General features: G+C 36.0%; 1 protein-coding gene across 1 annotated transcript in view; it reads left to right on the top strand.

Moving 5' to 3' along the window:
• The window catches only part of GAD1 (glutamate decarboxylase 1), a 35,768-nt gene extending 12,704 nt beyond the window's left edge, over positions 1-23,064 (top strand). The window contains exons 6-17 of the mRNA XM_076342636.1: positions 287-377; positions 5,061-5,173; positions 6,605-6,720; positions 6,822-6,901; positions 7,106-7,160; positions 8,251-8,367; positions 8,525-8,589; positions 12,004-12,082; positions 13,710-13,859; positions 16,223-16,330; positions 17,040-17,129; positions 18,787-23,064. Coding sequence (XP_076198751.1) covers positions 287-377; positions 5,061-5,173; positions 6,605-6,720; positions 6,822-6,901; positions 7,106-7,160; positions 8,251-8,367; positions 8,525-8,589; positions 12,004-12,082; positions 13,710-13,859; positions 16,223-16,330; positions 17,040-17,129; positions 18,787-18,960 — 1,238 coding nt within the window. The 3' untranslated portion in view covers positions 18,961-23,064. The remainder of the gene's footprint in view (positions 1-286; positions 378-5,060; positions 5,174-6,604; positions 6,721-6,821; positions 6,902-7,105; positions 7,161-8,250; positions 8,368-8,524; positions 8,590-12,003; positions 12,083-13,709; positions 13,860-16,222; positions 16,331-17,039; positions 17,130-18,786) is intronic.
• The last annotated feature ends 4,910 nt before the right edge of the window (positions 23,065-27,974 follow it).

Below are 27,974 nucleotides of genomic sequence, written 5' to 3'. Positions count from 1 at the left end.
GGTTCCGGAGGTGTTTTACGGGCTCAGTCGGCTCTGAGGTTCTTTCTTTTAATTTAAACCCCAATGATTCCATAGAGGAGCTCCCTCCAAAGCGGTTTTTCAAGTTTGTAACAAGACGTCCGTGAACGTCGGTCTCCCGGTAAGCAGGACTTGCTTTGAAAACTTCGCTGCAAGCGTGTTACGGGTGCGGAACTGTCGTTTGTGCCAGAGTGGTTGGACGGTTTAGAATTGAAACCTGAGAGGTACCGGTGGAGTTATTCTAAGTTGCTCTCAATTCTCTTTCCAGGTCATCCTCGCTTTTTCAATCAGCTGTCCACAGGGCTGGACATCATTGGCTTGGCTGGGGAGTGGCTGACGTCAACTGCTAATACAAACATGTAAGCAGTGTCTCGTCGTCAGCGTGTGTGACTGGTGCTTAGAGGGGCTGCCATCTATCATGGTAGACATGTATTGTCATAGACGTGTATAATTTTCTTCTTTCAATGCCGATAGTTGCGTCTTCAATAAAATCGTCTCGTATTTTTCTTAATGTGGCAGTAATACAGTGAAAATAGTTTTATAAAGCTGAACAGTTTTACACTTGTGATAAATAGAAATGCAAATGTCTCAGAGCACATGGTAAGTAAAACATGCTGATTCTAATATCATACGAAATTATTTTTCTTCTTTATCTTTTCCCGAGGTTTTTTTTAAGCTTTGTCTCCAGACTGAGTAATTCTCCAGCTATCCATATATTAACACTATGTGTAATATATTAACACAAAATGTGTAATATATTAACACAAAATGTGTAAAACTTTATTGTCTTTTCTCCTGTGGACTTCAGAGGTAGCAGGCTCGGGGCACCACTTTCTCCTTTTCATGTGCTGGTGAAGAAGTGGCTTCTGGGTGTCTTCAAAATGATTAAAAATGTAACACTGAAAATTAATTTGATGCTAATGAAGGAATTAGTCTAAGATTTATTAAAGTTTTGTGTAAATAAATAAATGGAAGTATAAAAAAAGTAAAATTTTACATATAGAACATATCAGTGAGGAAACTTTTCCTAATTTCTCTTGACCTCAAAATTAATGAAAGCTAAATGTAAGATATTATGTTGCATTTTTGCAATAAAGAGTGTAATTTAATGAAAAAAACCCCCACCAAACCAAAAAACTTTCTAGCCAGTTTTTATTTATTGATTGATTTGTCTGTGCTCAAAAATGTGATTGGAGTCCAAATACTTGGCAGGTAACAGACTGCCTTCTGTTTTAGTCCTGTATTGGATGTGTTTTAACTCTAAAGCTACCTCTGTTTTGGGTAGTTTGTTGCTAATTGGCAGAACACAGGAAATGTGTCTGCAGCTTGGAAAATGAACAATATTTTCACTGGCCTATCCATAAGTAAAGGGTTCATTAAGTATAGCTGATTACTGGTAGCTCTACGTAGACTATGAGCTGTGCCTGTTTTGTGAAATTAACAATAAAGAAAAATATATAAGGTGCTCCAGCCAAAACCATCCTGCTCTTTGTAATAATCATCTTCTCAATTAGTTCTCTGTTTGCTAAAAGTTGGTATGAGACATTCAGATTTAAAAGCTGATTGGGAAGAAAACCCAGCAACATATATTTTAATTGTAAAACAAGTATTGCAAAGTGCCTTTTTTTTTTTTTTATACCACAATTAAAAGTGAAAACAAATCTGATGACATTCCTAAAAGAAAATTTTGCTTATTGTTCCTCTGTGACAAAAACATACTTCAGAGCGTGTTACTTTTTGCAAGCCCCTTTTCCTTTAACTAACTTAGTTACCCTAGCTTAGTTATCCTTTTGTAATCAGTGAAATTGCACAAATCTGATAGGCCATAATAGAATTCAGCTCTGTGGCAGACTGTGATAGTATTATGAAATATTGCCATCGTTATTAAGAACATCGCACTCACTCAGTTCTGAAAGAGTAACTCTTTTTTTTTAATGAGGTTGCTTTTGCCTTTGTCTGGTTTTAAAAGTAAATTATTAAATAGCTAGTTCTGTAAAGCTAGTTTCTGATCCATTTATACTTTAAATGAGAACATACCTTGAAAATACTTGTCTGCGAGCATGAAAATTGAGTATGTTTGCTTGTATGAGGTTTAGCAAATGCAAAATAATACATTGCTCTCTTTTTTTTCAGCAAACCAAGGTCAACATGATATGCTTTCAAATAACACAGTAATTGCAAGTAAGGTTAAAGCAAGATGTTTGTAAAATATGATTCAAAGAGCTGACAGAGAAGGTTATTAAAAATAGCCAAATCGTCTCTGTGAGCTCTGGGGAACATACTTGTTTTGAGCAGTGTTCCAGCACAGAAGAGCAGGTTCTGACCTTTACCTAGAAACTGTTCTAACCTATTTCAGCTACGCAAGCATGTAACACACAAGCAACAGTAACACTGGATTATGGTAGGGAATGTTTTCCATTTGCCATTTTTTCTTTTCCATCTATAAACAATACTTAAAATATTTGTGAACAATTAAAAAATGTGTTTTCTTTCACAAATGAGTTTTGAGTAATCAAAACGTCTGTACTCTTAAAATTTTGACTTGTCATTAGGAAATGTTACTTAAATGTCACTGTGAAGATAATATATTAAATTAAACATAATAAGCTTCCCACATTGACTTGGAAATAATGTATCAATGTGCTATTCATAGTTCAATCACTAATTGTAAGACCGTCAAGGTGGAAATTTCAGAAGTTGCCATTATTCATCCAGCGCTAGGGATCTGTAGTGCAGGGCGTTCGCTCGCTATGCAGCAGCCAGCTGAGGTTAGGAAGCAATAATATTATCCAGAAATGCTTTTTATGCCCACTATTAGCTGAGACGAGAGAATTATATTGGTATTTTCAGCATTATGCATTTATGCTTATGAAAATGTAACATAGAAAAATGATGTAAAATGCTTTATGTTTATTCTCAGAATGCTTTTTACATACTGGCAAACAGGAGAACAGGTAGTTAGAATGATTTGGCCTGATAAAATGATTTGGCCTTTAGGTGAGAGCAGAATTAAACCAGCACTGGCCACTACCAAAAACCCCATTCATTTATTCTGTTCAGTAAAGAGTCTGAGACTCATGACTGTTTTAGTTAATTCATAGAAATACCTGTAAAGGTTGTAACTGTACGAAAAATCTAATCAGCGTTTTTTGTCAGAAGATTGGTTCTAAGGTCGGACAGTTCCTTCCAAGCCAAACACATTTTCCGTGTTTTAACTGAATTTTTCAAAATCATTTAAGTTTAAAACAAATAAGTGAACTTTAGCAAGATGTGATTTTTAAAGTCTAATATAGTTGCATTGGCCTTATCATTTATAATCATCTGCAGTCTTCTTTTATTTCTTTGTCAGTCTTTGGAGACTCAGAAAATAATTACATAATAAAATAAATAAATCCTGTTTTACTTGGGTTTAAGGATATTCACAATTCCCCTTGTGAACACTTGATATTTTATATACAAAAAACTTGCTTAACAATATATATTTTTTGTACAAGCCTCTAAGTCTTCCAGGAATTATGTAGGGATCAATGTAAAAGGTCTCAGGACAAAATTCAAAATGTGTTTAAACTGATGGAAAAAATCACATTGACTTAAACATACCTTGTATTAGGCTACAGTGATCTATACACTGCTGAGTTCCTGTTGACTTCAGTTGGTCATTCTGCCTAAATAAAGATTGGAATATATCCTAGACTTGCAGTGCTTAAAAACAAAACAACCCCCCCCACACTGTTAGCAGACAACAACTGGTTTATTAATTTTGTCTCTCTGTAAATATTGGCAGCACCCAAACTTCAGATCAGTGTTCAGCTGTCTGTCTCTGACAGTTCTAATGTAATAAGTGCAAAATAAGCAGTATTTTGGCTTCTGAAAATAGCAATTACAACAATTAAATTACAAATGCTCTTTAATCTTAAAGGAATGTTTTAAAAATACTGGTGGTGTTTCTCTGATGGACTAAGGACACATAAGGATTGTAGAAAAAAATTAATATTTTGACTAACCAGTATAGCTGTAAATAAAAGACAAGCTTTTCAGACACACGTTCCCTTCTTCACACCGCATGTCTCCTTAAAGTTTGCCATACCTATTCTCAAAATGTCATTTTAGTATTAGAGAGACAACACATACATTTTGGCGAAGTTATTCAAGTGGAAGACATCAGTCGGATCCAAAGTGTCAGGGTGTCATGTTCTTATAGATTCCTTTGGAAATCACAAGTTGATTTTTTTAGTTTCTTTCTGCTTCCTTTTTTCCCCTCCTTTTTTACTTTTTTTTTTTTTGGCATACACAGCAAGCAGAGTTTGTTTACAGCAGTAGTAATTTATCCATGTACCTTGATCACCAAAAATGGTTGTACGGCTGTCTCTTTCCATCCACATATCTGTCTGTGACATCAGGGCATACCAGACTATGCAATGTTTTTTGCCCTCATTAAGTGGATACAATAGTTGACTGCTGACTTGTTTTTTGTAATTGGTAATTAGAAAATCATCATTTATAATTACTCTTGACAGTTATTGATCGCATGGTGTTGTAGAAATAAGTTGTCCTTGGAGATCATCAACAGAATAAATCCACGTAATTAATTGTACGTAGACTTTGAAGCCCTGGCTCAATACTTCTAATTATGGTCGTGTTTAGCTCAGTGAAGTTCACTGTTTTCGTAAGGATTTGGCTATATGCTATTCCACAAGTGTGGAATTGGCACTTCGGGAAACAAATGTTTTACAGTACAATCATGTGCAGCAGTATCTTGTACGGCAGTCAGCAGCACTATGATGGTGAGCATTAGGTCTTATGTTGGTTATATAGAAAGTTGCAAAAGAGCTAATACTGCAGTTTTTATCGACCAATATTTCCAGTATTGTCTTCCTGAGGATTTTTGCTTGGGTAAAGGTTGCAATATCGGAACCTCAATTTATAGGATCACTTTTAGGAATCTTAAGCATTTTCACAAAGAATCATAGACTCGGAATTTATTGTGTATTTTTAGAATCTGTATTTGATCTTGTTTGGTTTTGTTTGCTTTATCCATGCAGGTTTACTTATGAAATTGCCCCTGTTTTTGTCCTCATGGAACAAATAACACTTCAAAAGATGAGAGAGATTATTGGATGGTCAAATAAAGATGGTGATGGAATATTCTCACCTGGTGAGTTTTTCCTTTCTGTTTTGGTGGTTTGACTAAAGCTTCAGAAGTTAAAATAAACATAAGACGTGTCTGAATGCCCACAATATCTGCAACACAAAACAATGCATCAGATATTTAGAAGTAGGAATTTCCCACCTGAAGTACGTGCTTTGTTTAAGCATCCCACAGAAAAGTTGGGGGGGGGGGGGGAATCTTTGAGTATGGCTATATATCATGGCTGGCCAACGTTTTAAAACTTGACTGCAAGCTCTGGTACATAGTTAGGCACACTTTTTTTGCGCTTCATTTCTGGAGGTGCTGAGCAACTATAACTCCCACTGCCCAATAGCCCTAGAGAATCATGTACTGACTTCTTTGATGGTCAGTGAGGATTTGGGCTTATAGTCAGAAAAACACTGTGACTGCCTGTCACTTTCTGGGAGTTATTATCTGGGACATAATCTGTCTGGATTCACAAGTATGACTCTGAAGACTAAGACAAAGTATCTTCCCATGAAGGTCATATGAAGACAGTCAGCAGTGGCAGAAAAGACTGGTAAACCATGTGGAGGTCCTGGGCCCATGTGTGGACAATGGTGGTGCCCAGCAGAACTCCAGACTTCTGGGTTTGGGGTGAGGGAGACACCATCCTGTTTTAGAGAACGAAGGACAATTCCACCTCCTTTTGGAACAGCCTGCATAAAATCCAGGAATGCACACTTGCTTGGTCTCCAGTCCCATCTGCTAGCAAAATACAGATCTTTCTTAGTGTTCTTGCTATTGAAGAAATATGAGAGGAATAAGTTATCCTAGACTTTATGGATGAGATTCAAATTACTAAATCTTGAGGTTTGCATCGTAGAACTGAGCTAATTGTCCTGGGCTGTTTTTAGCAGTAAACCAAAAGAAATAGGTGTTTTCCCTCAATTCACATTCTTCAAAAGTAAGTGTCAAAATAAATCGGTCAAATCATAGTTTGCAAAGTGCCTCTTTCCCTTAACTGACTATAAGGAAGCTTAGAATAACTAGCTCAGCTGTAGAAATCTACCTTTTAGGCATCTACTTCTATATCTACAGTGAGATGGGATAAATCCATCCAGTATGTGACATTTCTTCAGTCTCGGACAATTTGATAAGTTCCTGTTATTCTTGCTAACAAGAAGTTGTCATGCAAAAGCAGCACGATGAAAGTTGAATTTTTAGGAACGTGTTACAAAATGTTAGCAATTGAAAGAGATGATGGATAGGAAATTCTAACTATCAGTATGACTTTCTAGAGGGTCTGTCCCTGTGCTGTTTAGACAGATGACCATGCATTTCAGAGATTTATTTTTGCATAGTTTACTGCCACTTTCACTGCATAATTCAAATGAGACTTGTATGTCTTTAGTCCAATATGCATTTTTTTCTCATTATCACTATTTTATTATTCATTCACTTATTCATTCACAGGAGGAGCTATCTCCAACATGTACAGCATAATGGCTGCACGCTACAAGTATTTCCCTGAAGTCAAAACCAAAGGCATGGCTGCAGTCCCTAAACTGGTTCTCTTTACCTCGGAACATGTGAGCTTGATACGCTGCTAATTCTTAATTTATTGATGTATGTTGTGAAGATGCTTCATCATTAAACAACCACTCAATTAAATGTGCATGTTTTGCTGCAGAGTCACTACTCAATAAAGAAAGCTGGAGCTGCACTTGGATTTGGAACAGACAATGTGATTTTGATAAAATGCAATGAAAGGTAGGATGAATGCTAAGGTTTTGATATGTTAAATGTCTTCATCTGTTAAATTTGTTGTATTGTGATTAAGGACTGGTTCAGTACAGTGTGTCAAGTTGCTAATGGTCTGTTGAGAAAATCCTATTAAATTGTTTCAACTGTAGCTAGTGTTTCCATATGCATTCTTTAATTTTCTTTGTCTTTCTGTTTCTACAATAATTACAGAGGCAAAATAATACCAGCTGATTTGGAGGCAAAAATTTTGGAAGCAAAACAGAAGGTTTGTGTTTTTAAAAATTAGTGCTTAAATGCTCGGCTTAGTAAAATTATCTTTTCCTTTGAAGGCTGAGGGTTAACATTAAAAGAGAACATTATAATGATATAAATGTTATAATAATATTTTCAGCTGTTTAATTATACATTCATGCATTGTTTAGGGAATTATCTATATGTCTTGCTAAGGTTTCCATTTACTGTTTAAAAACAAAGTATTTTTAACTCTTGAACCACATCTGTATTTTATGACTTTTAAAAATAACTTTCTGTTTGGAAATATATGGAAAAAAGTATGAAAGCATGAAACTAAACCTGCTTTTATCCAGACTTTAAAGTTTAGCCAAAACCATCAAAAATTCTATTGAAGTCCTAAAAATTCCCATAGATTTCAAGTGTGAGGCTGCAGGGTTAGTAAGTATAGCCAGTAAGTTTAAATTTTTGAGGCATTCATCGTTGTTTCTTGAATCAATGTGATGAAAAATCCATTAATTTTGTATAAAACCACCAAAGGTAGAGCAATCAAGATCGTTATTTTTTTCTTTCTTAACTTCTTTACATTTGGGCACTCTATGAAATTACAGTTCACATTTATTTCATCTAATTCAAAACTGTCTCACTTTGATCTGCTAGTTCCACATTTATTGCTCTTGTTTTGGATTGCTTTGTTCTGCTTTGTTCTGTTTATTAGTAGATAAAGACTAAAGGAACAACTTCAAGCCTTCAAATCACAACTTACAAATCACATTAATTAATTTTCCTTTACACTGCTGTAAAAGTCTCAACTTTACTTGACTATTGCTAGTCTTCTACTAGAACGTTTGAATCTCCTCACTGAAAGAGATTAGACAAAATAATATTCTTTACCTTCTGACTAGTTAATTTTGTGCAGTTACAGTACAATAAAAACAGAGTTTGTTCCTACCACGTATATAATTTGTTAGTTTCTACTGTTGCTTATATGTACCTTTCACATGGGAAGAAAAACATTTTTAGGCTGGAAAATGGGATAGCAACATTTCTAAAATGATTTTCACTTTTTTTTTTCCCCCGAAAGAGGTTGGATTTTGTATTTAATATTTTTATTTTTATTGTAGGGATACATTCCTCTTTTTGTAAATGCAACTGCAGGCACAACAGTATATGGAGCCTTTGATCCAATACAGGAGATTGCAGATATATGTGAAAAATATAACCTCTGGCTCCATGTAGATGTAAGTAACTAAATGAAGTGCTATTATTCAGGCAAAAGTGTTTTGTTTACATGTGTTTTGTCTTGAATTAAAATATTTATTACGAGGTCCTGAGTAAACTAAAATATGTTAGGCTTTTCCAAAACAATGAGTCTTCTCTTTTTTCTATCTCTTCCAGGCTGCCTGGGGAGGTGGACTCTTAATGTCCCGAAAGCATCGTCATAAACTGAATGGAATAGAAAGGTACTACATGGTGCTTATTTGTAATACTGTTATTTAAATACTTTCATAAGGTATGTGACACTTCACAAATTCATGAAAAGATGAATTTTCTGCAATAAGGAGTTTAAACACTAAATTAAACAAAAGGAAGACAGGAAAGGTTCACACTAGGAAGACTGAAACAATACTACAGAAGAAAACAGTGATGTACAGCTGAGCGAAAGGTAAGTTTTCAGCAGATTTGAAGGAGGACAAGGGTATTGCTTGGCAAAAAGGAAGGGAGATTGTTCTATGCATAGCTTTGAAGGGATCATAAGTCTGGGAGTGGGTGAAGGAGGATTTGAGGAAAAAATGAAGTGTGAGGGCTAGACAATCTCTGAAATGTAGGGCTTTGAGAATAGCAGTGAGGAATGAGGAATCCAGAGAAGGTGTTTGAGCATGAATACCTATGATGGGAAGCCGTGACATGGTGGGAATTTGTAGAGATTCTCTCCTGAAAGGTGTTTGCAGTTATTTCCAGAAAATAAAGAGCATATGTTCTGCCTGAAAATGAGTGTTCTGTAAATGAAAGTTTATAATATATATATGCTTGCTTTTGTCTTACTTTTGTCTTACTTTTATGTATATATACACATAAATATATATGTGTATACAACACGTGATAGAGACTGAATTAGCAGCAATTTTTAGGGGCAAATTTCAGTGCCTTTAAGGCTGGAAAGGGCTATGATAGCACAGAGCTAGCACAGTTCTACAGTGCCAGACAGAAGACTGAGGGAACTTACAGGGAGGCCAGAAAGAGTCACAGATACTCACCACGTCTCAGGGTAAAGGGGCCTATGAGTTGGTGCCATGGGGGGATTACATGAAACAAGCAGGAAGCCCTTGTATAGGCCAGAGTGCAGTCTGCAGAAAAGAGAGTGCATGTGTGCCCCCAAGCACATAACCCAGGTTACCAAGATGCCCGCTGAGACCAGAAGCCAGCCTTTATTAAACAAATAATTGAACCAAATTTAAAAAGGCAAAGCATTTGTGTTGGAAGTGATAGCAGAGTGAGAGTGTGACTCTGCCCCCAGCCCTTACAATTCAGAGCCAGGAGGAGTCCCATGTGTAGTCTTTGGCGCAGTTGTTCCCATATCCAACGATGACAAGGCTGTAGTCTGTAGGAGATGCTATGTTTATAACTCCATGTGTGTGTTTGTCTCTAGATTTCCTCTGAAACTGCTCTATCGTAAAAGGCTGCCTGTCTGAATAAAAATCAGAAAAACAATGAAGAATCAGAAACATAAGATCTTTGCCATCATTGCAGATTACAGCTTCCAGAGAAGCAAAAAAATTTGAGACAAGCTCTACCCACGTACTCTTAGATTAGCATCAAATTGCTTCCTTGAGTCAACCGTGCTGAATGTGGGCACTGTGTAAAGGTGTAAAATGGGAGCAGTGAGCAATGCTCTTCCTTAGGGAAGACAAACTTTCCTAGTGGTGGGCATCTCATACAGTAAGTGAAGAACAAGTACAAGATAAAGAATAATGTACAGAAAGACTGGTAGGAAAACCATGTGGACCCTTCTGTTGCAGGGACAGCAGCGTGTGGCGTGGCAGGAGTACTCTGAAGTAGCAGAATCATATCAACCTCTGCCCAATACAATTTGCTAGTCACTCGTGTTATGGCAACATGTCTAATATGAGGTCAGCATTGTAAAGTACTTTCCTTAAGCTACGCAGGTTTGGTCACAGTAGTTTGGCACACCTCTCTTGACCTGAGGTCAGCCCAGAGGTGCTAATTAAGACCGTAATCTTAAGCAAATACAGAAAACAGCAGGCCACGAGGCGTGATATTATTTCTTTTGTAGTCAGCTGTATGGATCTTCAAACATGGGACGAGGCCCACGTGTGCTGCGTAATTGCCTGTCATGGGCCCCAGCTGGGGTCTATTGCTAACACTCAGGCCAGATTTGGCCTGCCCGGAGACATGGGGGTGTGAGGACTGGCATGCTGCCACGGTACAGAGCTGGGATTGCCTGTGGTAGGATAGCCTCCAGCTGGCTGGTTGTGCAGGGTGGAGAGTCACCTCTTCATGTTAAAATAAACCTGATGCTCCTTGCAAAAACGACTTGAAATTGTCTTTGGAACCCTGAAAGTTGAATAAATGTGCTAAACTGAAACCACAGTGCTCTCAAAAGGAAATGAGCTGTTATGTAAATTCCTGTTTCTTGACTAGTCCATCTGAGCTATTAGTGAAGCTTTTTAAAAGATAATTGCCTCCTAAGTCTGAGCTATATACCTGCTGGTTTGCACTGCTAAAGCAGGAGATTTTAGAGGGATGGTGGGTGAGCTCCCCAGGTACAGCACAGGCTGCGCTGTTCTTTTGGCTGAGGGGTGCTATGGTCTAGCCTAGCACAGACAGAGGTTGGAATTGTATCTGGAATCTTTATGGAATTAGTGGTCCTCAAACTGGGGTGAAGGAGTCATTGTGTTGCTCAAAACAGAGGAACTGTGGTTGTGTCTGTGTCCTCTGAGAGCAGGGTGTAGAAGAGGCAGAAATATCTTTGAATTTTCTTCCAACCACATTTTAAGAACACATGCATAGTCTGTGAAATATGATTATACACTTTCCTTCTCTGGAACATACAGTGAATCAAGGGGACATTTGGTAATAAATTACTTAGGGTGAAGAGGTCAATGGATGTGCAATGCTGGCACATTTATTTTAGCATCATCATTAAACTGTCTAGGATAGCATGTTAAAAATACAGAACATGTAATCTGTTTGGCTAGTAAATCAGGTGATCTTGTGCATCCACCTGTGTTTACACATAAAAAGTTTTAAGCTTTACATACAGAATGGTAGGATTGTGATGTAAAGTTTTGTAGCCTTTTAACAGTCCACGGGCTTGACAAGCTGGTACAGAAAAGGCCTCTTGTGGCTTTCGCTGGAAAAACAGGTAAGCATGAGGAATGTCTTTTCCTTTGCTTTCTACTTTTCCAGCAGCTGTTCAGTAAAGAACTGTATTCTCTCAGAATTCATATTATTCCCTTAATTCTCTGACACTCCCCTCCCCCAATCAGTACCTCGAATTGATATAACCTGTCAAACTGTTTTTGTTAGTTTTATTAGTGCTGTTTCTAGAATTGGAGTCTTCTGGGGATGAAGTTATTATATCAGCTAATCAGCATAGTCTGACACTAATTACCTGGTATTAGTAATAATATAAACTAATCAGAAGTCTGACATTGCAATGTTAACGCACGAAAAATTCCTTTCCTGGACAGTATAGCTGGAAAAGAAGACACTTGAGACAGTAATAATCTCCATAGTGAAATCATCATGGTCAAAACTCCATACATTTCCAGCTGAAAGCAGAAAACAAAGGTGACTGCTTCAGGTTAAGTTTCTGTTTTCCAGACCTGTCTGAATGTGTAATTTTTTTGCAGAGCCAACTCAGTCACTTGGAATCCACACAAGATGATGGGAGTGTTGTTACAGTGTTCTGCCATTCTTGTCCGGGAGAAGGTCTGCCTTATATTTAATAATTAAGCAGTTAAAAAAAAAAGTAAATATCAAGCCCTACTTTTTAAGAGGGTAGTGCAAAATCCATTTAATTTCAAAATTCCGTTTGGAAGGAATAATTGTGTGGATTTACATTGTGTTTAGGAAGTTGTTTTATCTTTTCTGGTTATTTATTTTTGGGTTTTTTTTTGTTAAAGCTGTAGATAATATGTGTCAGATCTTTAGCTGCTGAATCTTTGCATATTCTAATAACAACACTAGAGCCATGCTAACATACTTCATCTGAGCATCTGCCCTGTTGTTTCTATGATATACTGAACATACACCCTTGGTCTGAGTAATTGGTCACAGTCTAAACTGCTTAAATAAAAAGCAACTTTTTTTACCTTACACAGTGGTTTAAAAGTTTCTCAATTCTGTTGAAAAGAAACCATGCTGCTTTTATTATGACTCCATATGTATTTTTAGGGCTTTCTTCTAGATTCTTCGTTGTCATCAATGAAAGCAAGACCAGTGTCCTAATTCTTTTAAGCAATATGTATTTTCCTTAGATGATTGAAAAAAAAAAAAAGTCATATCATCTGTGGATAGGACTAATTCTGTTGTCTACTAATTTCTGGCATGGCAAATGCTACTAGAAGAGATTAGTTGAAGAAGTGGTCCCTGTGCGTAGAACTGGGATGAAGGAGTTGTGGGTTCCAGCCCCAGGTCTGCCATTGCTCTTCCAGGTGACCCATCTCTAAACTGAAAACTGCAGCATTTATTTCCCTTTATAAAACACTTTGACATCTATTGGAGGGAAGCACTAGCCATTATTTAGTGGCATGCATGCTTAGTTAGCAATACGCTAACTATTGCAGGATTTTGGCAAAATTTTTTATTCTCTATATGGGAACTTTGATAGTGTTTTTGTATTTATCAGATACACCAGTGTCTTTGAGCGTCTTCAAAGAGACACTAATAAACTCTAAAGGAGATGCTAACCATTTTAGTAATGTCACATGTGTAAGACTTCTGTGTAACATACAGGAATTTGCTCCTCTATATTTCCTTCAGAGGTGTTTGCCAGTAATGTTTAGGTTTCTATTGGTCTGTGGACCATATTTATCTGTAAACAAAAAATGGCTGGCTTACGTCATTTGTACTTATCACTAACGTTAAGTGTCATAAAGGTGGACAATATATAAAGTCGAAGCCTTCAATTACTCTTTTTTTCTTCATTTTCTGTAGCTATCTGCTGCACTGAGAGACCTCAGCTTTATTCTAGTGTGTAATGTAACATCAAAAATTTAAGTCTTAAGAACATAGCCTTACAAAGTGAAGTGGACAAAGTTAGTATCAAAAACTAGGAATCCAAATTAATCTGAGAATGTTTTTTCAGGTGTGTGTGTGGGTGTGGGTGTGTAAAACCATATGACTACTCAGTGACTTCCAAGAGAACCACTTTAGGTTATGAAATTATTTTTGTGGCTCAGGTTTACAAAACAAGGTCAGTATTTTATAATTTGGCCCGTTAAAGAACAATTCTTCTGTATATATTTGAAATACATTTTTAGTATATTATTAATGCATACAGTTTCATACGCACATATGCCATATAAGTCATATAAGTACATGTTTTTCATGACAGGGTATACTTCAAGGCTGCAATCAAATGTGTGCAGGCTATCTCTTCCAGCAAGACAAACAGTATGACGTATCCTATGACACTGGAGATAAGGCAATACAGTGTGGTCGACATGTGGACATTTTCAAATTCTGGTTGATGTGGAAGGCAAAGGTAAATAATAAAAGTTCAGCTAAAAAATCAGAAATGTATTTATTTAATATATGTCTCATGTAATGGAACACTTTTTTTAACATAAATGTTTGTGTAATTACAATCTCTAAATACACAGGTATCCGAGTATTAAGTCAGAAAAGAGCCATTTAAATTGTAGAACAATGTTAGCCATCAAGAAATTCAGCTGGAAATTAGAAGAAAGGTTTAAGTCACTAGATGAGTCCTACAGTAAAACCACTGAGGGCAGGACACTGAAATGCTCTTTTGTTGTGATTCTATACACTTACGTATGTATTTTATTACAGATTACTTGTAGTAGCAGCAGAGTAGACTTGATGACTTACAAGGTCCTTTGAGCATCACATTTCTATGCATGGATTTTATAAGCAACTTTGAAAACACAGCCTTTTTCTTAAGAAGCTTTGCCTAACTATTGATTTTAACAGTTGATTCCCTGGTACTACTGTGGTATGCCTGGATGGCTGAATTTAAGCACAGATTTATGTACAGGCTTACATGTTTACAAGATGAGCGTCCATGTAGTCAGGAAAACACATTTCATTTTTATTTCTTTATCTGCAGTCATCTTATTACTATTCTTCTTGCTCTTCTGCTGACAAAATGGGAACTCAGTTGGGTAACCTGTCCACAGTCTAATCTTTTTTTATAAAGCTGAGATTAAATCTAATGGCAAAACGTACAATCATAAAACAGTTTTCACTTCGGGTGAGAGTTAGACAGCAATAGTAAATAACCTGTGATGGTAAAAGGTGTTTTCATGCAGATTTCCTCAATATTGAAGACTGAGGGAAGAAAGTAAAAGAACTTCAGATATACAGTTACTTTTAAACAGACTGTAGAGTTGTCATTGTTTATTTTTAAAAGTACTTCAGAAACAGAAACACAACACTTCAACACAAAATACTTATAACAATTACTTTAGTAATCTGCATAGGTTTGATTACCAAGCTAAGTACGTTTCAGTTCAGACTCAATTCTTCCTCCAAAATAAATAATTTTGGTACTGTAATCCAGTAACATGAAACTGCTTATGACACATTAGAAGTGGACTGTGACTAGCAACTTTGAAGTGTGGTGTTTATGGTTCTAATTACCAAGTGCTGACTACAGACACCATCAAAGCACGGACTGAACGTTTTTCTAAATACCAGCCAAACACATTTTGTTAAAACTAGCATGCTGATTCTATCTGTGCTGTTATATTCACCTGTTAAACTGGCTTCACTAAAGAAGTAGAGGACTTCACAATAAAGAAAAAAATTACAGTGGAAACAATAATGGATGTGGGTCACATTTAAAATTCAGAAGTAGGATATCTGTGGATGTGATTCTTTAAAAATAATATACATTAAAATTGCTAAGTTGATGTGTATATCTGGAATTTAAATTTCTCCAGAAATCAGTTTCTTTGGATTTGTTTGGTCTTGAGACAGATTCAGATTTCTTGGACCTGAGTTCTCTGAGGTATTGGATAGAACCTGTTCCTAGCAGATTGCATGATTATGTTACTAAAATGTTAAGAAAACAAAACGTTAGGAGCTATGGAAATTTTTCCGTCAGCATTAGCCACCATGAGTGATCATATTCTTGTCCTCATAGTAGAAATATACAACCTGGGTCCCGAAGTATTCTTGTGACTTTACCTTCAGTCATTTTATTCAGTACAAAGAACTTACCCTAAATATGCAGTATTTTAAGAACGTACTTGTCTGTCTGTCTTCATTCATGTACAGAAGTATACTTAAACACCCCCCCTACTTTTTTTTTCTTCTTTTATTTATTTTCGACTTTCATCTACTTTTTCTGGGATTATGATGTTTCAAAGCAAATCAGATATGACAAAAGATCAGTAGGTAGGCAAATGACTTTTAGCAAACATCTTGCAGGCTTTTGTTTGCTGACTTTTTAAAATGCAAATTTCTAGCAAACTGTTCAGAGGAAATAAATTACTTCCTAACTCTTACCCTTTCAACTGAGTTCCCATTCCATGTTCCCAGTCTTTCAGCAAGAGCTGGGAAGCCAAGACTTGATATTCATAATATTTTGGGGAAAAAAAAAAGAAAAAGAGCTAACAATAATCTGTTAAAAATATCAAAAGCCCTTGTTATTATCATAATAAATTCTCTTAAAATGAGACCAAAACCAAATAGTGATTACAGTTAGGCCACATTTAGCCAGTTTTATAGTGTTGATTAACTTTACTTTTAAATTACAATAAATAGTACTGCTAAATGTTTTCTGACTGAAAACATTTAAGAGCGAAGCCTATCTGAAAAGGTGATTGCATCGGAGGAGGAAAAATGACTATATAATTAATACTTACTTTCTTTTTAAAACAGGGTACAGTAGGATTTGAAAATCAGATCAACAAATGCCTGGAGCTGGCAGAATATCTCTACACTAAAATCAAAAACAGAGAAGAATTTGAGATGGTTTTTGAAGGGGAGGTAAGTTTTCTTTCATTTAACCTGTCTGTAGCAGCCAAATGTGTATGGAATTCCGAAAACAGTCTTCACACTTCTCACAGTTCTTCAAGCCAGCTATGCAAAACTGCTCTTATTTTCTAAAGAACTACATGACTATTGGCATCTGGGCAGGTTTTTTGCCAAATGCATGTGGTTTTGTATCATAAATGTCAGATTTATCTCCTCTCCTTCTCTTCTGCAGAGGACTTCTCAGTTTAGGGCATGAAGACTACCTTAGTACAATCTACTCATGCTGAGATTCCACATTTAACATACGTAACTGAGAATCTGCTATTTTTTCTGTATCTTCTGTTGCTAGTGCCACTGCGTAAGCTCTTGGTTGATAGAATAACAAATATACTTCATCTCTCCATTTACTAAGAAAAAGAAAATTGGGTTGCCCTTGCTGCAATCCCGGAAAACAGTTCCTCATAAAACTGCATGAGGGTGAAAAGCATTTGCACTTCATTAGCACCCTAAAACATTGTAAATGGGACAACGTATAGGGAATCTAAGACAGCAGATGCAACCAGCAGTACTGTAATCCATTTATTTTGTTTTAACATGCAGAACTAGGATACTATATTTTGTCTTCCGTGTCTGTGCTAATATATGCTACTGACTAGCCTTTAGTGTGTGATTGATCTGTATTATTTTGTTTATTGGTGTATGTGTTTGGTTCTTTTTGCAGCCAGAGCATACAAATGTATGTTTTTGGTATATTCCGCCAAGTCTCAGGGGCATGCCAGACTGTGATGAGAGAAGAGAAAAGTTACATAGGGTATGTGGTTTTTGTTGAATGCAAAAATATAGTCGACTCTTTCAACCTGAAGTATTCTGTTTATTAAAAATAATATATCTGTGTTGACACATGTTCCAAAATCTGGGATGTCAGTTCTCCAATTGCTTATTATGACCTTGATATTTGTTCACCTTTGTCTCCTATTTATACTGGGGCTGAAGTCACGTTTCCCCTGTAGAACTAGTTAACAGAACATACTCAGTTGTTCTTTGTTTTGTATCACTTCTGTGCTCCCAAAAGTGTTATGAACCTTTAAAAGGTAGCTAGGCACAAAGACGTCCCAGTCCTATTTGAGTAGGACAGCATATCAGCGAGAGAAACGGAAGGGTAATTATTTGAAAATGCTGGGACAGGTAAAGGACATGGAAACTTGTAAGTCCTTCTCAGGTCTTTATTTTGATTTTAAATGTGCTTGGTTAGCCATGCATTAATGCATTTCAGTGAAAATGAATACCCTTTGGAGAACTTTGGGATAAACTTATTTGAAGAAATGATAGAGGAAAGTGAAGGCATCATAGAGGCACCACCAGGAAAAGTACTGTGTTACTTAGGACTTGAGGGAAGTGAAATACATTAATTTTGTAGTAGCATTTTAGACAGACAGAAGTGGTATGAAATACATTCAGGAGACAAAAGAATGATTTTATAGTTGTCAAAATGAATTGCAATTTTTTTATGTTTGGGAAGGGAGAAGAATGGGCAAACTTGGGAGGTTTTGTAGAGGATTTTATGTCTGCATCACACTGGGGAAAGAGAACAAAAGAGGATAGGAATTCTTGGGTCAACCCAGTGACATGTTAGGTAAAGAAATTGCCAAAAAAGAGAGAAAAGAGGAAGATAGATAAGACTAGGAAGAAGGATTAAATGTTTGACTTGACCCTGTTAAATGATAGAGGACATTATAAAGCATCCTAGAAAACAGTAAAAGAGCCAGACATCTGACCTTGGCTGGCAGAGAGTAGAGCAGGAGAAAGAAATGGCAAAACTGGGCTCAGTCAATACCAGATATTAGGATTGTCAGAACATTATTCCTTGTAAATTAAAGTGAGGAAGTGAGATTGCAGTAAATGCACAGTACTGCAAAACTTCTGAAAGGTTTCCATGGCTTATGCTAACAGAAAATATTCTTTGACACAGATCTTGTTGAAAAATTTCCATCATTGTTCCCCGTCCCGCCTCCGTCCCACCCCCCACCCCCCCCCGCCCCCGGGAAAATGACTTTGAGAATACATAATATTCTCATGGAAAACATCCGTTACCCTCAGAAAGGTGGTTCTGGAATAGGTTTTCATAAAAAGACTGAAAATATTTCTTCATAACAAAATCTTCAGCACAGAGAAGTGACATGTACATTTAATATATAAAATTATTACATCATGAATACTGTAGGATGCTATTAGTCTATTAATCAAAAAGGTGGATATTATTGTTGTCAATTTTCCTTTAAATATCCAATCCTACATATTTAGTTTTTCAAGCTTTTTCACTTACAGATCTTTTTAGAAAAACTAGTGCCTTTCTGATCTGTCCATTTACTTTTCCAAATTAAGAAATGTTGTGACATACAAAGAAAGGATAAAATTTTTTAATTACTCATCTCTTTTCTTTTTTTTTTTTTTTTTTTTAAATTATAAAGGTGGCACCGAAAATCAAAGCACTGATGATGGAGTCAGGTACTACCATGGTTGGATATCAGCCTCAGGGTGATAAAGTCAACTTCTTCCGAATGGTCATCTCAAACCCAGCAGCAACTAAGTCTGACATTGACTTCCTCATTGAGGAAATAGAGAGATTGGGGCAGGAGCTGTAGTACAGCGGTTGAATTATTTATTTCTCTAATTCACTGTTTTCCAGCACTGGCTATTTTTTTAACCCAGTTCTGCAGAACATGTTTTAAGGAAATTCTCCTTCTGTAAGTTCCAATCTCCTAAGACATCCTTAAACAAAACAACTATAGGCTACTGAAACATATATGTATTGGTAGATCATATTACTGAGGGAAAATGTATTATCTTGAAGTTGAAGTACTTGACTCTTACATTGGTCTTGTTTATTGTAGTCAGCAGGAAATTAATAAGTACTAAAATAGCAAATTAAGAACTCTGCACAGTATATATGTACAGTATAAATAAATATATAATTATATATATATACATACATATATATATAAAAAAAAAATAAAGTGGTTATAAACTTAGATCTAAGCCACAGCATGTTTTTCACTTTAAGAGAATTAACTTTTCCTTCAACAACTAATGATGTGGATAATGTGCTACAGATTTTTCTGCCAGGTAAAAATAGACATATAGAAACATTTCTAAAATGTAGGTTCTTAGGAGCTAAAGAAAATGTGTAACAGTATTAAATCTTATTGTTGGTGCTTCTCTCACATACAAAACAGCAATCTCTAACAGCACCTTCGAGTAAAATAGTTGTATTTCCCCTTTAGTGTCACATCAGGGGATAATAGTAGCAGAGTCATTGTAACAGGTATATTATTGCTGTATTTTTAGAGGTTAATTTGTGTAGATTGTGTATATTATTGTTAAATGACTTTGTGTAAGAGGATTTAAATGTACTAGTTTTACAGCAAGATAACTGTTGAATTGTAGGTATATGAAATATTTGCTTATTTATATGCAGAAATTTACCATGCTGAAGAGTTGTCTTGTATTTTCTTCCATTTGTAATGTATCCTATTTATATATTATTGAAGTTCTAAATAATGTTTATGGTATTTTAGTGTCTTTGTGAGCCAAAGAAAAAAATACAAAAATATTAGTTGACACTTTTATTTAAATTCTAGTGCCCTTAAAAGAATAACTTATAGATAATTTTACTGAATATAAGGAATTCTAACATTGTGTATAGACTGGCAAATGATGAGATCCCTTTAATCTATTAGAATTTTCAGTTTTATTTATTGTAATGTCAGACTGTCTGTTCAGTGTTCTGAATGCTTTCCTAGTGAATATTGGTTTGCTAACCAAGGCCCCTGTTTTTGAGTTGTATTTCAGGACTAATCTCTATGACCATTTTAACTAAACTCTGTGGGAAGATTCCTGAAGGTGTATAGCGTTTCTGTGGGAGTTCTAACCAGCATCATTCTTTTAGTGAAATGGAATTCACTATGTGTTTGGAGCTTATAAAATAAACAAAAACAAAAGTAAACTCAGAATCTTTAAATACAGCTGGCTTGTCACAACAGTTTAAACTGGCTAGACTTTTCTGAGTATAGACACCAGAGTCATCTGTAGCTTGTTCAGTTTTAATCACTAGATAATCAATACTACCGAGTGGAAAACTCCATACTGGCAGCAGAGTAGTGGAACAAAATGAAGATTCAATAATCCTCTGTCTGCTGAGTTACTGTCATGGTGATAAATGGAATATGCTAATTTCAAATCTTTTCATACATGCTTCTATGGCTGTCTTCTATGCAAGTCAGTAATTAATTGGTTTTTCTTCTTGGTTTTTTTTTCCCCCAAATCAGTAATAAAATTAAATTATTTTAGAAACATTCAGTGAAATGCAGTCATGCTATGCAGTTTTCGCAGCCTCTCTGGCCCCCTCCAGTCCTGTGGAAGGACAGCTACAGCCAGGAGAGGTTTCCATCCTGCAGGTCCCACTGGTTGTCTTCTGAGGATACCGTCTCACACCTTTGGCTGGGTCAGAGCAGGGAGAAGGAAGAAGCTGTCATGGTAAATGCCACATCATATAGCACAGCCTTTCCAGCTTTTCGTAGGACTATTGCTTATCCCTCTTCTGTAACCTTCTGTAAAACTTTTTCTTGAAATTATTTGAGTTGAATCTAAAAATTATTGTAAATTTGTCACTGTGTCTTAGATTTATGAGTATGACTTTCAAAAGATTATCTACGACGTTACTTTTATGCCATGAAACCCCCCAGTAATCTCACCAGCACAGTATTTCTTTCATTAGGTTATTTTCCTCAAGACAGTGTAGTTGGTTTCTTGCCTTCTTGGTCTTAAACCTCAATCTTCGTTAACTGTAACCCTGTTATCTTACCATGTCTTCAATACTTAACATTTCTTGATGTAAACATCCATGCTGTATGATCTGTGGCCTGCAATAGAAGTAGTCAGTGTGAACGTTGACTTCGGTACCAACTTCCATAATATTAAATGCCATTCTTTGTAGATATCAGCTATTCATCAAAACTAGAGGGCATCTCATTGAGAGCTCTTTTTAGAGTACAGAAAGAAGTTTGTTTTGAAGAGGAAGTACATGTCACATTTCGATTTACAGGCTTCTGCCTGAAATCTGGTCTCTGTCACTGTTTTACTTTATTCAAAGGGCAGCTACAGAAGATTGAAAGATTTCCCTCAGTCCTTCTTGTTTATGAGAAACAATATGAACTAGTATAATCAGTGCAAAGTCATATAACTGCTGACCTAGCTTCACTAGGGGATTTTATATCTTGCACACAAGCAGCACCATGGTCCTTGTGATTTCTTCAACCAGTTCTTAGGTGGGAATTACTGACTTCCTCCACCTCCCTAGTCGAGATATTTCAGCAACAGTATTACTAAAGATCCCAACTTTACCCTTAATCCTCTAACCTTAATATTTTAACCTCATGGATCTTGTATCCAGATCATCATCTCAATATTCTAATAATAATTTATTGTATTTGAAACGTTATATCTCCTAGAAGCGTATAAACTAGTTACAGAGAATCATCCTGATGTAACTGATCATGAAACTATAGGAAAGACCATAATATGGCTTACTGGCATTCATACAGCAAACCTTGGACAGTCCTGTGGTGTAGTCAGAAATAGATCTAGATCTCTTCAGCATATATACAATGTTTTGCTCACTAAAATTTCTGCTTCTTCATTTAATAGTGTCTTGTGTTTTGGAGGTCAAAAGCATCAGAGGTTCTACCTATTGCCATTGATGGTTTGCAGCTAGGTGGGAATAACAGAGCTCCTCTTGCCTGTTTCAAAGCGAGACAGTTATCACAGAGGTGTTTAAAGTCCGGGGGTTTAAATTTATCTTCCTACCCTCTGCATTTTATCTTGCCTTTCTGCAGTGTTGTGTCTTGACACAGATGATACCCACAATTAGATTTTTGCAAAGCTTTTAATTCTAATATCAGACTCTGGAGTGTTTCCCTATTACATGTACTGCTTCCACAGGCACAGGGCTCATATTAATTTCTGACTTGGTTAGCTGATTTTAACAGAGCAGTTATGGTCATCAGTGAGAAAACTCATCTGTGTTTTCTTCTCAGTAGGTAATTTTCATCTGAGTAATATGTTACAGCTTCTCAGACAAAAGCTTACCTGGAATTTTCCTGCTTTTTAATCCATACACTATTGACTGTGAGAGATCAGGAAGTATGGCTATACAGAAGTGTTGACTAATTCAAAGCATTGCAATTCCAGGTGAGTAACTTTGCTTTTCTGAGGTTTAAAATATAGTCTAAGGTAGCAATTTTGCCTTTAAAATCATATGAACAATCACTGTAATTTTGTGTGGGTGAAATCAGATCAAATGAACAATAGGCAAGATCTTAGCTGAACACGTAGCTGCGGTGTTTATTAACTGAGGTAATTTATTTGGAAAAGACTGACCATTGGATAAAAATCAACATCAGCTGTTGATTTTGAATGAGAAAAATTCTGATTGTATTATTAAAGGTACTTTTAGAGAAGATAGATTATACCATTCACGACAGACGGACGGAACCCGGGCCTTGGGAATAACCCAGGATTTTAAAATCATTATTGACTTAGTTCATAACCTGTTTTTTGAATGGTGATAAATATGAAGAGATTTTTTAAACAGAATCTCTGTTTTGTGGTTTAAGAAATGTCAAAGTTATAAAGAAGATATGCAATGCAGTTTTAATTTTTCAATAAAAGTCAATCTTAAAACTCTCTAATTTGTCTCATATAATTTTTGTGAGCTCTTTTGTTTCCTTAAGAATATGAGACAAAAGCCATACAACATTATCCCTCACATTAAAAACAGTAAGGTAAATGCTAAGGCTACTATTTAGTTTTAATCGTGAATTGAATGTGAGCTTGTACCAGCACAGACTGAGGAAGAACCCCAAGCTCTGAACCTTGATCAGTTTGAATAGGGTTGGCGAGACATTAGTACTGTGTAGAAATGCTAAAAAATAGAGAATCTAAAAATCTTTCTGTGTGGTGTTTTGTGTGGTTTCTGAAATCCTCATCCAACTTACACAGAGGACCCAAGAAAGTAAACAGGAACTTTGGAATAGGTAAAAAGAGTAAGATCAAGCCCTTGCGGTAAAAGCCCTGCTATTTAATCTGTGGATATATTTATGAAACTTATTTCTTGTAACACAGGTCTTACTCCCAGGGAGACTTGAATACATACCTAACTTTGCACACTTTGCAATGCCACTGGTTGATCTCAGTGTTTGTTTATTAAGCACATTTAAATCTGCACGCAGTCAGAACTAGGATATTTTTATGCAGTCAAAAATCTACTTGACTGAAAAAGTACTTTTCTGTATGTAAAGTTGCAGGAAAAATGCAGGACAGGACCAGGCCTAAAGGTGTTTTGGACAGTGTTATGTTTCAGCACTTCTGTGCTTGTCTGGCAAAAAATGATACAGAGGTGGCAAGAGGAGCCACTGTGGAATCAGTACTACAGGGTACCGGGTGCCTGACTGCAAAAGCATTTAAAGTTTGCATAGCAGAAACTCTGTGGGTATTCTTAACAAAGTCAGTTAGAACCGGGTTTCTTTGTTCAGCCACTTTGTATTAAGCAGTATAATGCACAGTCTTTTACAGTAAAAATGTTTCCTTGAAACACAAATAAATGAGAGATTGGCAGCTCTATTTTGTGAGTAAAGTAAATATGTTTTGTAAGAATAATTTTGTAAAGGTGTACAAGGGAAGCCTAGTCTTGCCACCACAGAAGTCAACGGGAGAATTGTTGCTGATTGCACGAATCAATCTTTCCCATTCTCAGAAATGACAGGCCATTTCCTAATAAAACAACAGAATGAGACCCTAAGTCTGAGGTAGGAAAAAATACTGAAATTCTTATATTCTCTAAAAAAAGTCTATGCATAATGCAGTAACATCAAACAAATTCAATGTATTTCATATGGAAGCATAGATGTTTTAAAATAAGCCAGAAACTGAGTTTGAGCATAAAATAGTTGAAATGTAAAATTTATAAGAATGCCATAACTTCAGGAAAATTCTTTTTTTTCCTAATTGGACTTGAGTGAAGCATAATAATTACAGAATACAAGTCCTTCCCTCTGTAAATATAGTATGAATTAAAGCTTTTCTGGCACAGTTTTTGGCACACGATATGTCTTTACCTATCTATGCATGATATATACTTGATATATGTCTTGTATAACATGAAAAAGGTGATTAAAAATTTTGGATTCTAGACCGTATTTTGGGGCATCCTGCCATTCTATTATGGGAGTTAGAATATTTTTAATTCTTTTTTTTGTATACCAAATATATTGAAAAATAAGAGTACATTTTGAATTCATAAAAGTACAAAATTATTTTTTCATGATATAGACAATTTCTGATTAATTATTGCTTTATGCATTATCCATAGAACTGTCATTGATTTTAACAGTATGTAACAAATTTGATTTTGATTGCTTTAGGGTAGGATGAGCATCCTTCAAGTAGGATGGGTTTTCTTAAGAACAGATTTCTTTCCAAGTTAAAGAATTTTATGCAGCAAACTAGGCGTGAGGAAAATACGTGCTGCAAAGAAACTTAAGTCCATTAGTGTAGCATGCAAATGCCATAATGTAAAGCACTAAAAATTATGGAAGATGATTGTATCATGTGTGAGTATTAAGGAATGTTCAGCTTACATACAGACTGTTCAAAAAAATGTTAGGACCACAATGAGACTGTTTGTAGTTAGGTACAGCTCGCTGCGGTCAACAGAATTACATCTGCCTGAATTTCTTCTTTAGTGTTTTATAATTTGCAAGTTGTGGCAGGTATGCTTAGGGTGATGATACATGAATCGGGAGTACTACTCGCTCAAGAACTGCAACTAAGCTAGTGAAGAGGAAATGAGAAGACGCAAGTGTTGACTGAAAGCAAAAGTTAAAAGGAAGGATGGCTGCACAACATGGAAGGATTTGGGTTTCATTAGAGCGTTTGGAGGAATCAGACTTCTGGACAAAGCAGAATTAAAATTATGGTTAGAATAAAAGATAAGATGCAAGGAGAAGTTTTTAAGTAGACCTGGTAAAGAAAGAAAAAAAATCTGGTTCTTTGTTTTAATAGATCTATCTACTGAGCATGGATCTATTTATCTGGAACATTGTTTAGTAATGATGATAACAGAAAAATTTGAAGATAAAATATTACATACCTTGATTTATTTTTGCTATTTATTAGGTAATCTGTTCAGCATCTGAATATAATTATTTCAGACTGGATAAGTATACTTTATATGTGTATTTGTGAGTGTATTTATATTTCTTGATATAAGACACAAGGACACATGCATGTACATACTCAGTGTGTATCAGAAAAAATGAAGTCTTGCATGATGTTGACTGTTTTGTGTAGGACTTTTCAGGACATCTGCAAAGATTCTTGAAGTATAACATTAAACAAGTATGTAATGAAGGAAATAGTAAATTATTTTCTCTTACCTTTGAAAGTATGTGTGTGTGTTGTGTATGTATATGAATGATTAAATCTCTGTCATGTGAAATTCTTAAATTATATACCTTTTAACAGGATACCAGTCTAATTCCTCTGAGAACAGTTGGTTTGAGGCAGGAATTACTGTGTGAAAATTTTGGCCTTGTTTTATGTGGAAAGGTGTTGTCCCACAACAGTGTGAGCAAAAATATGTAAGATCATTGCAGGTGATAGGAAATGGAGAAAAACTAAGTTTAACGTTTCAAGAAAGCCTAGAAAAATGTCACCACGAGCAAAATCAACAAATGTAAATGCAATTACTTTAACTTAGATTTACAGAAGCCTATCATCTGTGACCACAATGTAAGCTGATTTGAAGTCGTATCTGCTTGGTGTGACATCAGCAAGAGTTTGGATAATGCCGGTGTATAAAGCAAGCACATTGGCCTTCAAAAAATTAAAAACTTGAATGCTAACTTTAAACCGGACAGGTAAAAGTGTCTCTGAAAAGCAAGGTGAGAAAGGCATAAGACATTTCTCACTCAGTGTCATGCTGATCAGTGCTTTTTTATGTCTTCTAAAGATTGCACGTATTATAAATTATGTTCACTATTCAACGTATTGCCTTATTAATTAGGACTTTCTCTGGGCCCCAGCAAAAAAGGCCATTAATCTCAATTAAGCGTCTTCCTTTACTTTCGGGAGGGCCGCCTGCAGGGTAAGACTGACATTTGTGCTTGTGGGCATAGGGGCAGACTGACCACTAGACTGTACATGATGAACTCTTTATTTCCATTACTTTGAGTTTTTTATGGTTCCTTGTTGCATTGTCTGGCTATGAGCATCCTTTGAAGAAAAGGCCCTTACTGACTGTCTCTTTCGGCTAATTCACTCTTCCGCCGCACACGAGGCATTGGCAATCACTAAACGCACTAGCATGGCTCTTGGTTATCCCACAGAGTACAGCTTCACTGGGCAATGGGGTGAGATCTCTACGTGCTGGGTTTGACAGTGCTAAACCAAAGAACCATAGTGGTTTTGATTACAGCAGGATTTCCTATTTGTGGAAAATATGACTTTTACTAACTCATTGTAACTACGACTTTTAATAACCCATTGTTTTAATTTGTCGGTAGGTATGCTGCTGCAGTAATTTGGTGCATTCACTTATCTCAGTCATACTTTTTAAGTGGATTACTTGTACTTGATTATGTTACATTTCAGGGCTATTATATTTCTTCATACTGTTTTGCATCATCATGGTTCTTCAATTTTTCTACATATTTTTCAAGGAGAGGGGTTTTTTTCCCCCCTACAAAAGAACCAGGTTTAGTTTCCTTGCTGTAAATACCCCATATCAGTGAGTAGTTTTTATTGTTTTTACTCAGTCCTAGTGAAACGTAATTATTCTGTAGGTATAAATTAATTACCAGCTCTATCTTACAGTATAATGCAATGCATATTCTCTTGTCTTCCCAAGGATATGAGGCCTGTCTTTTTGCAAGATATGATGAGAAGTCACAGATTGCTAATTTGTGACCTGGCTCCCTAGCAGTGAGAATTGTAATTGCCATCAGACAGCTCCCTCTGCTTTCTTAAGTGAGTACACACAGACTGATTGCACCATTAGAGCTAGCGTTGCAGCTGAAAGAAAACCCAACAAAATTTCTTCCTTTTGAATACATCAACATTACTTTAAAAAGAGCTACTAGGCCAGTAATTGCTACAATTTGCCTTCCCCAAAAGCCTAATTTTAGGTTGTGGTGGGTTTTTTTTCTCCCAGAAATTCTGTGACTGTAACGTAAATAATTATGCTTACTATTGTTGAATGACTTCAGAACTCATGTTGATTTTCTACATATAATGCTGCTATAACTGTACAATTACTGGTGTTCTGGAAGCAGTCCAGAGGTGGAATGGAGGGTCTCTGGGGAATTTGGAGACTCTTTCGTTTACTCTGTAGCTTAGTCCAGAGCTGTTTCCATTAAGCTGCCAAAGTGGTCAAAAGAAGGAACTGAAATCACTGGATTACACCATAGAGACTTGGTTGGATACTCAGAAAAATGTACATGACTTGAATTTACAACAGGAATGCCTCTTCCCTTTTCATCTTTTAGCAAAAACAATTAATTAAAAGAGCTTCAACAAACAAATGGCCTTTACTTGGGACTGT

Source organism: Aptenodytes patagonicus, chromosome 6 (genome assembly GCF_965638725.1).
Source record: "Aptenodytes patagonicus chromosome 6, bAptPat1.pri.cur, whole genome shotgun sequence".
Classification (NCBI taxonomy): Eukaryota; Metazoa; Chordata; class Aves; order Sphenisciformes; family Spheniscidae; genus Aptenodytes; species Aptenodytes patagonicus.
The sequence above is the reverse complement of the archived record's forward strand: the minus strand, read 5'-3'. Positions and strand labels throughout refer to the sequence as shown.